Source organism: Dendropsophus ebraccatus, chromosome 15 (assembly GCF_027789765.1).
Source record: "Dendropsophus ebraccatus isolate aDenEbr1 chromosome 15, aDenEbr1.pat, whole genome shotgun sequence".
Lineage (NCBI taxonomy): Eukaryota > Metazoa > Chordata > Amphibia > Anura > Hylidae > Dendropsophus > Dendropsophus ebraccatus.
Window position 1 is genome coordinate 37,457,693 of NC_091468.1, and position 16,861 is coordinate 37,474,553.

The window sequence follows — 16,861 nt, forward strand, 5'->3', positions numbered from 1 at the left end:
GCTTCAAACTGCAAATTGCATTTTTCAACTAATAAACCCAATTACAAAGTTTCCTAAAATTACATGTACTATTGATTTCTGCAAGAAAAAAAAAATTAAACAACAGTCACACTTTAACCTCTTAAGGACATATGACGTACCCGTACGTCATATGTCCGCATTAGCACTTCAACGCGGGGCCGCGCGGCGACCCCGCTTTGAAGCGACGCGGTCCCGGGTGCCGCGTGTAGCCCGGGACCGCCGCTATTAGCGGGTACGGTCTGATCGCCGTGCCCGCTAATTAGCTAATCGGAGGCAGCTGTCAAAGTTGACAGCTGCCTCCGATTACCGGAGGCAACCGTTCCCTGGTGTCTAGTGGGGGAGATCGCTCCTCCGGGACGTTGTCCCGGAGGAGCGATCTCCGTTACTGATGCCGGCCGGGGACTCGTCCAAGATGGCGCCGTCCCTGGCTCGGCACTCGTTTACTTCCGGCTGCAGCAGCCGAAAGTAAACGAGTGCGTATCTCATTGATCTCTGCAGCATATCTATGCTGCAGAGATGTCAATGAGAGATCAAAGTATATATACTAGAAGTCCCCCAGGGGGGCTTCTAGCATATGTGTAAAAAAAAAAAAAAAAAAGTGTTGTTTATAGTAAAAAGCCCCCTCCCCTAATAAAAGTCTGAATCACCCCCCTTTTCCCAGGTTTTAAATCAAAGTAAACAAATAAATAAATAAATCCCAAAGTGCTAAATTGCGCATTTTTGGTCGCATCAAATCCAGAAAAAATTTAATAAAAAGCGATCAAAAAGTCGTATATGCGCAATCAAGGTACCGATAGAAAGAACACATCATGCCGCAAAAAATGACACCTGACACAGCCCCATAGACCAAAGGATAAAAGCGCTATAAGCCTGGGAATGGAGCGATTTTAAGGAACGTATATTTATTAACAATGGTTTGACTTTTTTATAGGCCATCAGATACAATATAAGTTATACATCGTTTTAATCGTAACGACTTGTGGAACATGCATAACAAGTCAGTTTTACCCCAGGGCGAATGGCGTAAAAACACAGTTCCCCCAAATAAAAGAAATGCGGGTTTTTTTTTCAATTTCACCACACTTTGAATTTTTTTCTGGTTTCGTAGTGTACCAAATGCAAAAATTCAGCCTGTCATTGCAAAGTACAATTAGTGGCGCAAAAAATAAGGGTTCATATGGGTTTCTAGGTGGAAAAATGCAAGTGCTATGGCCTTTTAAACACAAGGAGGAAAAACCGAAAACGCAAAAACGAAAATGGGCCCCGTCCTTAAGGGGTTAAACAATAAATAAATAAAAAGAAACCAATAGAGTTATAATTAATATTATAGCCCCTATAAATTAAAAAGCTCTTTTACCCAAATAATAAAATAAAATCACCAGTATATACAGAGACCGAAAGGATTCTATTCAGCCAATCCTAAGCTACAGGTTTATCTGAAAAACCTAAAAAGTAATAACTAAAAGTTCACAGTACAGAAAAAATCTGCTTATTTTTATAGTAACATGTTATCAGCTATTTAACAAGGCAGAAGTTAAATGCTGGGAGAAAACTTTTCCGGTTTTATCATTTATCAGCTTTCCCTGATATAAGTTTAACCGAAATAAAAACCTTAATAATGCTTTTAACAATGTTTATAGACATTTTCCTTAACTTGGAAAAAATGCATTAAAATAAATAGTCTTCAAGATAAAAATATGAAAAATAGCAACCCAAACACACTAACAAAAAATGCTTACCTTATTGCCATCAAACAGACAGAGTCGTATATGCCTACTAAGAATCTGAATGCTGGCCCCAGGGAGAGGCAGCATCTTACAGCTCCATAATGTCAGAAACACCGAGACTCGAGTTGGCAGGGGTAAAACCTACAATAAGTAAAAGACTAGTTACACATGCAAATTGATACGCCACTGACACAGCAGACCACTGACTGAGAATGTATCACTAAAATTGTTGACCTATGCCCAAGATAAATCAGTCAGGGTCTGACACCTGAGCCGCGAGATTAATGCTTACAAGAGCTTGTACTATAAAACGGGCACTGCCATCTGTTAAAGTGACAGCAAATTGCTAAGATATGCCAATATGCTCTGGGAATCACACCAATCCTGAGAAAAGAGGAGCCACAGCTCTAATTAAGTCTTGCAGTCGCCTTATGGTGTCCAAGCACAGTGTCCATGCTGTCCATGGAACTGTAGAAAACCACCTGAGGGGTACCACTGTGCAAGGAAAGACTGTGGAGGAGCACTGAATCAGCACTGCAGTCCCTTCAATCTCAGGATCATGAGAGTTTCAAAGGTTGGACCCCCACTGATCATAAAGTGACGGTATATCATAGTGATATGTTATCATTCCATCACCATATAGATATCTCATGCTATGCTTTCCTATTGAACGCCAGGATCAGACTACACCTCTATAGAGTCAAAAGGTACTTCACGCAGGTCCATACAATAAAGGTGCAATAGGAATGCACCACAACAAACCAGTATTTTTTAACTCACACTGTTTGGTTTCATTTTACCACTTGTTAGGATATAATACATGAGCTGTGATTAGTGGCTGCGGGAAAAACCAGCTTGTGAGAACTGCCATTGTTATCGTTATGAGTGTGTCAGGGGTGTGTGTTTATAAGTGTGTGAGCAAATTGCTTCCCTTTATGTTAGTTCTTACAAGTAAGCTATTTTACTTGTAGTGTTTAGTGGCTATTAGGCATGTAGTGTCATATAAGGATAAGATACACATTTCATGGTTCAGTATATATCCTGGCCCATAACAGGTTTACCCAGTAAATATGAAGCGGAGCCTCTCACTTTCTAGTTAAAATGTTCTCCCATTTATGTTCCCAGAAAGCACCTTCAATTTACATTTAATGAGCTCATAGAGTTTTATATGCTAATAATCCAGGCATGGTGTCACTGCTGTAAAGATCATGTAATGTGACAGAGAAGCTTTAAAGCTTTAAGGACAGTTTTAGGCTGGGTTCACACTATGTATATTTCAGGCAGTATTTGGTCCTCATGTCAGGTCCTCATAGCAACCAAAACCAGGAGTGGATTGAAAACACAGAAAGGATCTGTTCACACAATGTTGAAATTGAGTGGATGGCCGCCATATAACAGTAAATAACGGCCATCATTTCAATACCACAGCCGTTGTTTTAAAATAACAGCAAATATTTGCCATTAAATGATGGCCATCCACTCAATTACAACATTATGTGAACAGAGCCTTTCTGTGTTTTCAATCCACTCCTGGTTTTGGTTGCTATACAGCCTCACAAATACAGCCTCAAATACACATAGTGTGAACCCAGCCTTAAGGTGTTCATAAAGGGTTAAACACTGAGAGGAGCCACTGACTGAAATGGTCCTGTCCCTGAAGTACTACCTGAAAATTCTTTGGAGAGGGATAGTGGAAACATCACCAAGGCCTGGCTATGTCATAAGACAATGTCATTTAGTCATTTTATTTCTAAATGTCATTTGCATCTAATATATTAATATTTGTCAGAATTTACCCCGCCGCTTCCTGAGTCCCACAAGAGATCCTTAAAGCCTAGCTGTGACGCGGTAAGTTCAGGCTGGAGGTATCTACCGGCTTTGTACTGATCTCCTATAAGAAAAATATATACTTTAGTATAAAATATATACTATACACAAGGTAAACTATTAGTATGATATATATATATATATATATATATATATATATATACACACACACACACACTACATACATGGTAAATTATTTACCATGTATGATTACATGTATGATATACAATTTTAGGGTACAAACACACACACCGGATCCGCAGAGGATTTACAGCAAAATCCTCTGCGGATACATTGCCTGTCATTTTGAATGAGAACACATACTCACAGCGGGATTAATATCCCGCTGCAAGTATGTAAGTGACAGCCCCGTTAACCCCCCGCCAGCCGGAGCATACTGTACCTTCTCCACACTCCGGCTTGCTTTGGGGGCTCCCAGCGGCGGGGCAGCGCACTGATTGGCTGAGCAGGACGTCCAGCCAGGAACCCCCCGAAGCAGACTAGAGTGTGGAGCAGGTGCAGTATGCTCTGGCCGGCGGGGGGTTAATGGGGCTGCCACATACATATTCGCAGCAAGATGTCAATCCTGCTGCAAGTATGTCTTCTGATTCAAAATTACCGTCAAGGGATCCACAGAGGATTTTTTTTAGCTCTTTATCATACTCAGAGCTGTGGATATTGGCAGATGGCTACTAGGGAGATAATACAAATAATACCCATCTCTTAGCTTATAGCTGTTTGCAAAGTTATAAAATCAAGTTTTCCTTCTAAGCTCAAGTGTTATAGGGGCTCTACTGGGCTACAGTGCAGCCTCAGGGAGTCCTGAAAAACGATCTGAAAAGATCATCCCAGCCGGTACTGCAGTACCGGCCGATGCTCTTTGCAGGTGCAGAGTTCTGATGTGGAGCATCAGTGACCGCCCTCATCAGAAGTCTCCACTGCACGCTATGGAGCGAGTGGCCGGAGCCGCTCGCTCCATAGTGAGCACTGACAGGGTTTTCTACAGCCGCTATTCAATAAATAACAGTGGCAGAACACTTACATGTCGGTTGTTTGCGCGCCGCTAGGGATCCCGGCCAGAGCGTATACCATGTGTATACGCTCCGGCCGGGATACCATAGAAGGCAAGGCAACGTATATTTTCATAATATTTGAAACATCGGCCATGGTTTTACAAAAATATATGTTGTGTGAACATAGCCATAGACTGTATCCATGTTTTCTAGGGCTGCATCCAACTTCTGCAGCCACGAGGAGTCAAATGCTGAGCATTCTTCAGAGAATGTTGCCGAACCAGAAAAGTTTGGCATCTCCGCTCAATGCTAGTACCCATCTCTAGTTTTACTGCATTTAAAAGTGAACACTCCCTTACCCTATAACACCTTACCTTGGGGGATGATTCATGTCAGATCCAAAACAGACAAACCCTTTAAAGTGACACTGTCACCCCCTTATTGCATTTTGACTGCTCTCCCCAGGTGTAAAGGGTAAATGTTACAGCTTTCATTACTTATTTTATATCACACCTCATGGTGCTTGTTCTAGTAAAAAGTGGTATCACCTGTGGATTGGCATATGTGGGCGAGGCCTCGCGGCCTATATGCCACATTGCTCCGCCTCTAGCACCACTTAGCCCCGCCCCATCAGTGACTTCATCACAGCATAGACCCCGCCCCCTCAGCAGCTATTGGAAGGGCCAGCCTAAAGCTCTAGGCCCCACCCTAGATTGTACCACACCAATGGCCTCTGAGGGGGCGGCGATGACGTCCGGATGGGGGCGGGGCTATGTGGCGCTAGGGGCGGAGCAATGTGGCACATAGGCCGCAAGGCCCCGCCCACATATACCAATCCACAGGTGATAAAAACCAATTTTTACCAGAACAAGCACCATGAGATGTGATATAAAATAAGTAATGAAAGCTGTAACATTTACCCTTTACACCTGTGGAGAGCAGTCAAAATGCACACAGGGGGTGACAGTGTCACTTTAAGCCTATGCCATAAATGAAATATTAATATATATAGTATAAAACAATCTCAAAAGAATTACTACCATTTTCTAAAAGCTGTGAGAGAGTTGATGTTCGAAACCCAGTAGGGATCGTGCCCATTGTGGCCAACGCTTCTGCAGCACCCATCTTCAATGAGAGAAAAATATCCTTGTTAATTATATTCAGGAAAAAATGTAGAAATATTATGGTTGTGTCACTGACAATTTGGGAATACAAACGCAAGTTACTTTAACAATTACATATTGCCCACCTCTTGTGTTTTCTTCGAAGCACTCATCTGAGATATGGTGTCCTCTGCAGGCCTATAACAAGAATACATTCTCCAAAATCACAACTCTAGAATCCAAGTATGTACAGATAAATGTACCAGTCCATATAAAATGCCAGATGAAATATTTACCATTAACTGTCTTAAAGTAGAAAGATAAAGATCACAGATCTGGAATCAGCATTGTTTACCCTATTTACTGATATTTTTAGGGGTGAATGGAGGTGACAGAATTCTTTTAAAGGTATGTACCCCTAGATTAGGTATGTCAAACTCTGACCCAGGGGCCAAATCTGTCCTGCAATGCCATTATTTTTGGCCCGCCAAGGACATCAATTAATTTCCCAGAGCTGGCCCGCCAATATCACAGTGGATTATAATATGGGTGGTCCAGATGGCTGCTCAGACCACCCATATTATAATCTTCTAGGATGCAGGCAGTTTTAAGCCTCTGGCCTGGAAGTGAGTGAGCCGCGCCCCGGGATGCAGGCAGCATTGTGACATGACCGCACACGTCCTGACCAAGGTCCAGCCCAGTCTCCTGGTGGGGGAAGTAATTAACAACTATAGGGGGAACTATTGTTGGAGCTGGCTACTATGTGGGACACTAATGGGAGGGCTGACTAATATACAGAGCACTGTTGAAAGTGTTGATTACTATATGGGGCACTACTGGGACGGCTGACTACTAAATGTGGCACTGTTGGAGGCTGACTACTATATGGGGCACTAATGGAAGGGCTGGCTACTATGTACGACACCCACCACTTTGTCAGCACTGATATTACCTCTTTGGATTGACATTGCGATCTTCTGCCGACTCTTCCACTCCATCTTCAGTTTCCTCTTCACTGGGAACTGGACTTTGAGGAGACCCCTTGTATACCTGTGAAATATAATGAAATGTTAAATTATTTGAACCATTATTTAGGAAATCAAAATGATCTTACTGTATTGTTTAAGAGCTATTTGCTGCAGCATTATTCAACTGTATGTCACAGAGTTATGGAATCAGCAGCTAATATAACAAACATAATATAATATTTGACTAGAAATACTTGACTAGAAATGCCAAAGATCAAAGTTAGTGGTGAAATGAGTATAGCAAGGTAATAAATACAAACTTCATTGTATTTCTGTGTGCCACTCCAAGGTAGAACAGATAGACAGATAAGACATTTAATGTTGGACTCACCTGCAAGTAGGTCTTAGGTACGAGACCCTGAGACCCCTTAGAGTTTTGAGCCATCCACCAACCATCAGGTTTTTTGTCAATAATCTGCAGCACTTCTCCCTTCTATAAAGACATACAAACACTGGTCTAGTGAATTAATTTTACTTTAAATGGACAACATTATAGGGTTTTCCACACTTATATCTTGTTTTTGTTTATTTCTGTATGATTTGTGTGACCAAGAAAATGATTTTTAAAGACTGATTTTTATAGAGGTATTCCCATCTCATAGAATATACCATCACTAGGACATATCATCACTATGTAATTAGTTTATAATTCTTCGGGGGGAAAAAGGTTGCAGCACTTATTTACCCCATTACTGTTATTACCTGTGCAGCGGTGTCCAGACACCTGCTGGGCAAAGAAACTGCAGCTGGCACCATTTACTAGAAAGGATCTGTGTTGATGTTTCTCTGCACAGAGGCTGTCTAGAAACACTGTGCAGAGAAGGACCGTAAAAAAGAGATGTAATGTTAAATTGGAGCCATGTTCCCTCGCTCTCAGGATTTTAGCGGGTCCCAGTGGTCAGACTTCCACCAATCATAAACTGATGGCATATCCTAGCGATGGAGCTATGCCTTTAGCTGCAGCCCAGCATTACTTCTGTGGCACTTTAGCTTCCAAAGAAAAAATCTATTACATAACTCTGCCATCTGCAAAGACAAACACATAATTTGTTTTATCTCCCTATCACTTATCTGCCTCTGTCTGCAGCTCTATACCTGGTACAGACCTGACAGCTTCCCTTTAATGCTATTTCACAAAAGGAGAAATCCTTACTTGAAATGTTAAATCCTCTTTCTGCTGCGCCTGAAAATCTCCAAGAGTTATAAAATGTTTTGCAGTTACATCTAAATCATCAACTTCCTCCTCCTCCTCTTCCTCTTCTTCCTCCCCCTCTTCCTCCTCCTCCTCCTCATCATCTTCCTCTTCTTCACTTTCCTCTTCCTCACCAGTTGCATCTCTATAAGAGAAAAGCAGAAAGCTCTGTGGCTTAGCCAAATACTATAAAAACAAAACTATCATAGTACACGGCACAATACAAATAATAATACAAGACCGTGAATATATATTACTGTTATATTACTATATATAACATTCAGTGCTGCTAAGGGTTTGGATGACAGATAATCAGGAGAATAAATAGAATTGTATGAGTACTATATATAAAGGTAGCTGTGTTGCATGGACAACAGCAAAACATTGGTCAAGCACAGAGATAGAGACGGGAAAACCTCAGAAATTGAGCAAAACCTTCAAATAACAGAAATTAGTATGATAAGTAATATCTTATGAGGAATAACTTTTCAGGATAACTTACTTCACATCTTTTTCTCCATGTGCTAAAGTCTTTGCAAGATTCTGCAGCTGGAGAGACAACTGCACCAATCTCCGGAGTTCATCCTCTTTCCTCTGGTCATAATTCCCAACAGGCCCCGGTTCATCAGTCTAAAAGTAGACAAAGACATTATAAAATTACTTTGTTATTAAAGAGGATATAGGTGTTAGTAATATAATAAACTAAATGTCATTCTGCTGCACCTAAAACTGTAAGGTGTTAGAAGGAGCCATCCATTCAGCAAAGAGGCGGCTATGCAGAAGGTCTCATGGACCAGGAGTGGGAATAACCATTTTATTCATGGGGGTATAACAGCTTTATAGGAGGACAGATGGACCCATGAGCTGTGTAACTAACTGCAAGAGAGGCTTTATATCTATATCTGTGATTCCTGGCACCCCAACTAACTAAGGACCTACAACACTGAGGACACAGACCTCTAATACAGAAGAATATACAAAATATTAGCTCACCTTTTTTAACTTCTGAAGGTCTTCTCTGTTTTTTTCAACCAGATTCTTAAGATGAACACATCTATAAAAAAAAAAAAAAAAAGAGATATTAAATAACCCATCAATATAGGAAAATAAAAGTGGCTTCCCATGATTAAACTGGGTCTGACCAAAGGGACCTCAGGATTTTTCTGTTTCCCCATTTTTGGGAAACAAAAATAGATGAGTGCCAGTGCTTAGTCGTGGACTGATTGCATCCTTGCGGCCATTTAAATACTTTTTATCAGCTGCACATCACCGAAGATGTGTGGCCAACAAGGCCTTTAGGTATGGTCCCTTTGGCAATCCCCATTTCTTGGTACAATTGACTCTTATCAATAAGGTGGGCACAGATTTTTTCCAATGCTGGGATGCCCAGACACCTACTGTAATCGGCAATGAACACATCAAGCGTCACATCATCACAGGGGAAAGAAAGTATAACACAGTTGTCCCTAAAGGCAATTGACCCACAGTCCACAAAACAAGAAACATGAATTATAGTCACACTCACAGATTATCTGAAATGGGTCTGACTAAATCAGACAGAGCAAAAACAAAAAACTTTCATGTGCGTTTGATTAAAAAGGTGAATACAAAACAATTTTTTATCTTGTATTACATAAAGTTACTGGCAGCGTTTGCTAACATTCTAGGATTTAACGGTACTACTAGTAAGGCATTTTTATGGCTATTACATAACGGATAGGGTGTGGGATGTAAACCGTCACTTATGACCCTATACCTTTACTTTACGGAAATTACCTTTGATAGACGTCTTTACCAATGCGGGGCTCCAATACATCCTTTTCTAAGGTTTCCTGAAGTAAACCGTCAAACTAGAACACAAAAGAATAATAGAGATGGTGATGGGTCCAGCTATATTTAAGCCAACACAAACACAGATCACGGTGGATTCTATGGACGATAGGGTTGGAATCTGACCCCTTTCAGCCAATCACTGGCCAAAGTGGGGACCCACCCCAACCTGCAGGTCGCTGGACGGTTACTGAGGGGTTCACATGTCACAGGAACCAAGAAGCAGCAGCTGCAGGGAATCAGGGTCGGTGAGTATTGTTTAATATTGGTTGAGTCAGTCTAAAAGCCCTATTACATGAAGCGAATAAAGGCCGTATATGGTCGATACCAACTGTTACGGCCGATAATCGCTTAGTGTAATAGAAGGCAACGATCTGCCGACATGCACGATGTCTTTTATGTTGAAACAACCATGAGGATAGCAGCAATATGCTGCCATCGCTCCGTGCAATAGGAGTGGCAGCAGCAAAACGCTATTTTCTATGGGCTTCCCGGATGATCTAGCGATCACCCGGGCAGCCCCTCCGACTCTTACCCGCTCGCTGCCGACACATTTAATAGCATCGGCAACAAGCGGGGAACGAGGAGCAAGTGTTGCTTTGTTTGCTCCTCTTAATCGCGCCGTGTAATACAGGCTTAAGTTTTTATAGGGCTGGAATACCCCTTCAAAAGTGTTATATTTAGGCCATGTTCACACAACGTACTATTTTTTAAAAGAACGGACGTTGTTTTTAATTAAAACAGTGGCTGTGCTTTTCAGCCTGGGTAATGCTGCCTGTTCCATCATGCACACGCTGCAACAAGAACGGCCATTATTGGTGCGGCCGTGCAAAAGAATGATCATGCCAATTAACAGGCGCTCATCTATTATTAGTCTTTTATGCACACACAGATGCATTCTGTTCAAAGTAACGGCCATTGTTTTACTGTGTGTGTGTGTGTGTGTGTGTGTGTGTGTGTGTGTGAACATAGCCTTATAATGCAATATGGCATAATCCTATATTGGATAGGTAACTGGCACAGGTTAATCAGTGCCCAAATGGTAAAATCACTGCAGCCTCTTTGTGATCAATGACGGTGCTCATGCTGGGACCCCCACTAATCCTAAGGGTATCATTACAAAAAAGTTAATTTTTTATTGCTTTATTTTTTATTGATTTTTTATTTGTAATAATTTTTCCCTAGGACACCCAATAGCAGACAGAACAACAGAGCAGCTGTACTGCAGTAGCGCTTTCACCTCCGTGGTTGTATCAGGTACTTCAGCTAAAGCTACACAAGTCCAAAAGGATGGGCCATGAATGCCAACTACTGTAATATCAGGAGCTACAGATAATCTAAGAAGATATCATAAACTTTATAACAGCTTTGACCTTTACATATTCATATGACATTTCCGCTTTTATCGGTGCTTCTCAGTTCCTGGGAAAACTGGGTGACAACCAAGTAGTCTGCCAAGACACCTTCTATAGGGTTTTTCCCCATATACCCGGACCCTGAATGTGAATCTACCTATGGATCCTGTGCTGGATGACCACCTTGACAACTTTATGTGAGAGTGGAGCAATTACACATGAAGAAGGTGGATGCAATTTTTGATAACTGAAAGACTTTTACTTACTGGGGTATAAAAAAAACCACTAAAACACTGAACACACAAAATTTTAGGCAGTGTTTTCATACAGATCATCCCAGAATGATGTCATATGAGGGATATGATTAACACGTTGATACCAACATCAGTTGTACTTGCCTACGAAGGTGGAATACCTAAACGGATTTTAGAAGCTGTTGTGTAGGTAACATAAAGGTGTGGTCATGTGTTCTCACAATGCTGACACTCCTAGTATCATATGAATTACAATGACTCATTACCCCTTAACGTCACACCCAAAAATACTTTATCAATGCAAAAGACAATTAGACAGCACAGCCATTGGTTTCTCTCTATTGCATAACCCCCAGAATTCATGAATTTATTTTCTGTATTACAGATATCAAAATGCACATTACATGTTACTGCTGATCAGCCTTGTCGATGCTGATAGTCGATTGATCTGCTAGAAGTTGACAGTGCTAGTAACAGAGAGCCTCCCCCCTGTGTATTGTATGGTCTGATGCTCAGCTAAAATGCATTATACTATACAATAGGGGAGGTTCTCAATCGTTAACACTGTGTGCGCTGCATCCTAGTAGAGTGAGTGATGAGTAGGTGAGGACCAAGGCATGAGCAGCCCTACAGTTCCCAAAACAGATACTGGTGGCAGCAGAGAGCCTCATGTCGGTACTTACTGCTGCCATACAACACTCATGAGTATATTACAAAACAATGGGACATCTTTATTATCTTCATTTTTGCCCCTTTAAGAAATTATATTCTCTTTTTAAATCCATTCTTCACTTTGATTTCCAATAAAAATGAACACACCCTAATTCAGCTACTCCTTGCTCTTTAATACATTATTGCTCAACACAAGTAGCAGGCAATGAGAAATGTGATTGATTACAACATCCAGGTCGCAATAAGACCTATCATTAGCTGGTAACCTGTGCCTGTGGACACTTTTCAGGTTGGGGTTTAAAGAATAGGTGACAACAGGAAAAACAGGTAATAAATAATGGTATATTGTGAACATGACACATTTTACATATGCAGGCATACATGGGAACGTGTGAACAGCCCTCAATGTCCATTACAGCTGTCAGGATGGGCACACTACATACATTGTAACCTGTACCAGGGTGATATTCTGCATCCTCAATTTATATTTAGAGTTGGCAGCCTTGTTTCGAGTCTCTGAATGTGGAGATTAAGATTCCTGAATTCTTTCCTTAGATGCATAACGTATACCAGATGCGATCCTATAGTCATATGCACTGAAACTCTACTCTGTACTTCTAGTCCATGTTGGATATAAGAGGTGAATTTTGCACATAACAAACACTGGGCTTATACTGAACTATTTAGGGTAGGGCTGGGTTCACCTAGTGCAAAGATGCATCACTTGTCATAGTATAGAAGTTTGAGAGACGTACAGGAAAATACAGCAAGATTTGTTTTCCGATCTGCCAGCTTGACCAGTGCGGCATCCCCACTGACAAGCTGAATGCCTTGAAAAATCTCAATGACCACAATGAGATCAGTTCTAGCATCAGTTTTTATCTAGCATTTTACTTGTGCACAGGAGGGAAACTTAACCGGACCAACATATATAAAGAGAACGAGTCCTAGGACACTACACACTTCTGACAATAACTACAATATGGGCACTGACATGTGGCTAGCACATTTCTTTACGAACAGAAGTATTCAACACCCCAAAGCCAAATTTGAAGACCTTCCCTAAAAATTCAAGGTATGCTAGACATCTTGTAAGTGATCCAGAGATTATTCTGATTGCCATATTGGAGTTAGGAAAACATATTTTCCCAGTAATGGGGCAATTGGCATCTGCCTCATGGAGTTTTTTACCTTCCTCTGGATCAACACAGGAGGGTATAGGTTGAACTTGATGGACTCTTGTCTTTTTTTAACCTTTTAACTATATAACTATGTAACATCTTCTAAGAAGGTACCGTAAGAGCTTCAGTCAGTAATCATAGTAAAAGTCAAAGGCCAAACACTGCTTGACCTTACAGTGTAGGTTCCCTTTCGGTGGATCTATAGATGTGGCAAATGTTAAAGCAAATATACCACTAGGTATATCGCTTGGTGTTTTTTGCATGAACAGACCAGTCCTTTTTTTGAACTGCCGCCCGATTCCTGGCGATGACACACTGGAGGCACGCCTGCCGGCCCCCAGTGTCACAAAATCCCCTCCCCTCTGTGACGTGACTCCATTAGAATCAATAAAGCTGCGTCACAATTGACATGTCAATTCTTTCGGCGGAATGTTGAATCCGCCCATGCATAGAATGGTGTCTATGGCATGGGCAGAGAGGTGCGTGGCCGTGAACGGGTACGTGCTACAGAATCGGGTTCCTTAGTGTGAACCCAGCCTAATGTTATAGAAGTGTGTACATCCTATTCAATCCCCTTACTCTAACATGTAATGGGTAATTCCTTCATATAACCTCTAAAGTGGCTGCAAAAGTTCATTCAGTGCGTTATTAAAGAGGTTATCCAGTGCTACAAAAACATGGCCACTTTCTTTCCAAGACAAATCGACTCTTGTCTCCAGTTCAGGTGTGGTTTGCAACTAAGCTCCATTCAATTTAATAGAACTAAGCAGCCAAACCTAGATATAAGGAGAATACTGGAGATAGAAGAAGCATTTCCTCAATGTAAAAAATGATCTCAATTAGGTAAATGCTAATGGCTGCCCAGTCAGCTGATAAAGTATTCTGGGATCATTATAAACATATAATTACCAGCCGGCAACAGAACAGAACCAGGAAGAGACTGCGCTGAATGCTCAAGCTTCCATAGTGTGCGCAGAATACTTTTCACATAGCTAGCATTCCTTATTGTGCGTGGAATGAAACCTACATTGCTATGGTGAACTATGCCATCTCCTTGTCTGCTATTGAACAACGTTAAGTGTGACTACTTCACCATGAAATTTTTAGTAATGAGATAGAAATATTTGCCTGTCACTTTCAAAAACTTTTGGCATGCCATAGAGACACGATACCACTTCTGACTAGTCGGGGTCTGAGAGTTACCTGTAATAGGTACCTGTAATGGCGAAGCTGCACATTTCAGCGCCGGTCTCCTTATTTCTCTCCATGGCGCTGTTTTTCTGTAGTTTGATCTGACAATCATATGTCGATTCATATATGCATAAGTAGCAATGTCTGTCTCCTATGCATAAGTAGAGGGAACAAAGGAGGTGGCAGGCAGGCAGGACAGTGCACTGAAGGTCTGAGGAACGCCCCCAGGGCACCGAACAAAGTAATTTGCATATCCTTTTCAGATCGAACTACAGGAAAATGGCGCATGGAGAGAAATTAGAAGACCGATGCTGAATTGAGCAGCTGCGTCTGTACAGGTTTCCCTGTAACGGGAGTCCATTTTGAGAACAGGTTCACATCTGTTAAGCCAAAGATAACCCAATGCACATGGAGCAATGTCCCTGTGTACTTCTATGACCAGTGATACAACGACAGCAGCGGGATAATCCCTGTAGTCCATCAGAAGACATAACCTGCTGTATGACACCCTGAGGTACTATAGAAAAAGACAGGTAGCCAGAAATGACTCCCTTGCTAGCACAACAGCAATGGAGGATCTGAGTTCACTGCACCTCGGCTCTTACATTGGATTGGCTCCTTTGGAGTGATATATATTATAGAAGTTTATTCAGCATCTGTTATATATGTAATATATAAGTATAGGTGCCCATTAAGAGAAAATTATACCTTCAGTGTTCTGTAGTATGAAATAATCCAGCCTTAGGCCTCATTCACGCACAGGGTCATATTATGGCTCAATAAATCTCCAAACTGTATGGAGCTATAATAAGGAACATACAGTTTTTCCATTGCTTTAAGACGACAATGTCTCCATACTACATCTATAGAGCGGCACATGCACTACTTGTGGTTCTGTGGCAGGGCTGTGGAGTCAGTAAGTCACAGCTTCAACTCCGATGTCTGAATTTTATCAAGGACGCTGGTTGACCTCAGGGAGATCAACCAAAACACCGCAGAGACACCATCACGTGTCTCAACGTCAGTGTATTCTAGAACATTGCCCCCTGGGAAATCGAATATGCAAAAGAACACTGCAGAGACACCATCACATGTCTCGACGTCAGTGAACTAGCCAGACCTTCCCTCCGGGAAGGAACAACCAAGCCAAAGCGTTCTCCAGTCAAGGAAACCACCTCAGCAAGGTATCCATCCACAGACAGCCGTTTGGGGTTTTTGCCCCTCATCAGTGTGGAGTAGGTTTCTGGCTAGTGGGAGCAATGAGTAGTAAGTGCATGCAAAAGGACGCTGGTTGACCTCAGGGAGATCAACCAAAACACCGCAGAGACACCATCACGTGTCTCAACGTCAGTGTATTCTAGAACATTGCCCCCTGGGAAATCGAATATGCAAAAGAACACTGCAGAGACACCATCACATGTCTCGACGTCAGTGAACTAGCCAGACCTTCCCTCCGGGAAGGAACAACCAAGCCAAAGCGTTCTCCAGTCAAGGAAACCACCTCAGCAAGGTATCCATCCACAGACAGCCGTTTCGGGGTTTTTGCCCCTCATCAGTGTGGAGTAGGTTTCTGGCTAGTGGGAGCAATGAGTAGTAAGTGCATGCAAAAGGACGCTGGTTGACCTCAGGGAGATCAACCAAAACACCGCAGAGACACCATCACGTGTCTCAACGTCAGTGTATTCTAGAACATTGCCCCCTGGGAAATCGAATATGCAAAAGAACACTGCAGAGACACCATCACATGTCTCGACGTCAGTGAACTAGCCAGACCTTCCCTCCGGGAAGGAACAACCAAGCCAAAGCGTTCTCCAGTCAAGGAAACCACCTCAGCAAGGTATCCATCCACAGACAGCCGTTTCGGGGTTTTTGCCCCTCATCAGTGTGGAGTAGGTTTCTGGCTAGTGGGAGCAATGAGTAGTAAGTGCATGCAAAAGGACGCTGGTTGACCTCAGGGAGATCAACCAAAACACCGCAGAGACACCATCACGTGTCTCAACGTCAGTGTATTCTAGAACATTGCCCCCTGGGAAATCGAATATGCAAAAGAACACTGCAGAGACACCATCACATGTCTCGACGTCAGTGAACTAGCCAGACCTTCCCTCCGGGAAGGAACAACCAAGCCAAAGCGTTCTCCAGTCAAGGAAACCACCTCAGCAAGGTATCCATCCACAGACAGCCGTTTCGGGGTTTTTGCCCCTCATCAGTGTGGAGTAGGTTTCTGGCTAGTGGGAGCAATGAGTAGTAAGTGCATGCAAAAGGACGCTGGTTGACCTCAGGGAGATCAACCAAAACACCGCAGAGACACCATCACGTGTCTCAACGTCAGTGTATTCTAGAACATTGCCCCCTGGGAAATCGAATATGCAAAAGAACACTGCAGAGACACCATCACATGTCTCGACGTCAGTGAACTAGCCAGACCTTCCCTCCGGGAAGGAACAACCAAGCCAAAGCGTTCTCC

At 42.3% G+C, this 16,861-nt stretch overlaps 1 protein-coding gene across 3 annotated transcripts in view; it reads right to left on the reverse strand.

Annotated features, from left to right (window-relative positions):
* NPHP1 (nephrocystin 1) overlaps positions 1-16,861 on the reverse strand; it is a 57,715-nt gene that overhangs the window by 30,496 nt on the left and 10,358 nt on the right. For all 3 annotated transcript variants that reach the window (XM_069955044.1, XM_069955045.1, XM_069955043.1), the window contains 10 exons: positions 9,688-9,761; positions 8,905-8,965; positions 8,414-8,541; positions 7,873-8,056; positions 7,051-7,152; positions 6,644-6,741; positions 5,838-5,889; positions 5,629-5,713; positions 3,545-3,639; positions 1,761-1,889 (listed from right to left, as the gene is read on the reverse strand). In XM_069955044.1, coding sequence (XP_069811145.1) covers positions 1,761-1,889; positions 3,545-3,639; positions 5,629-5,713; positions 5,838-5,889; positions 6,644-6,741; positions 7,051-7,152; positions 7,873-8,056; positions 8,414-8,541; positions 8,905-8,965; positions 9,688-9,761 — 1,008 coding nt within the window. The remainder of the gene's footprint in view (positions 1-1,760; positions 1,890-3,544; positions 3,640-5,628; positions 5,714-5,837; positions 5,890-6,643; positions 6,742-7,050; positions 7,153-7,872; positions 8,057-8,413; positions 8,542-8,904; positions 8,966-9,687; positions 9,762-16,861) is intronic.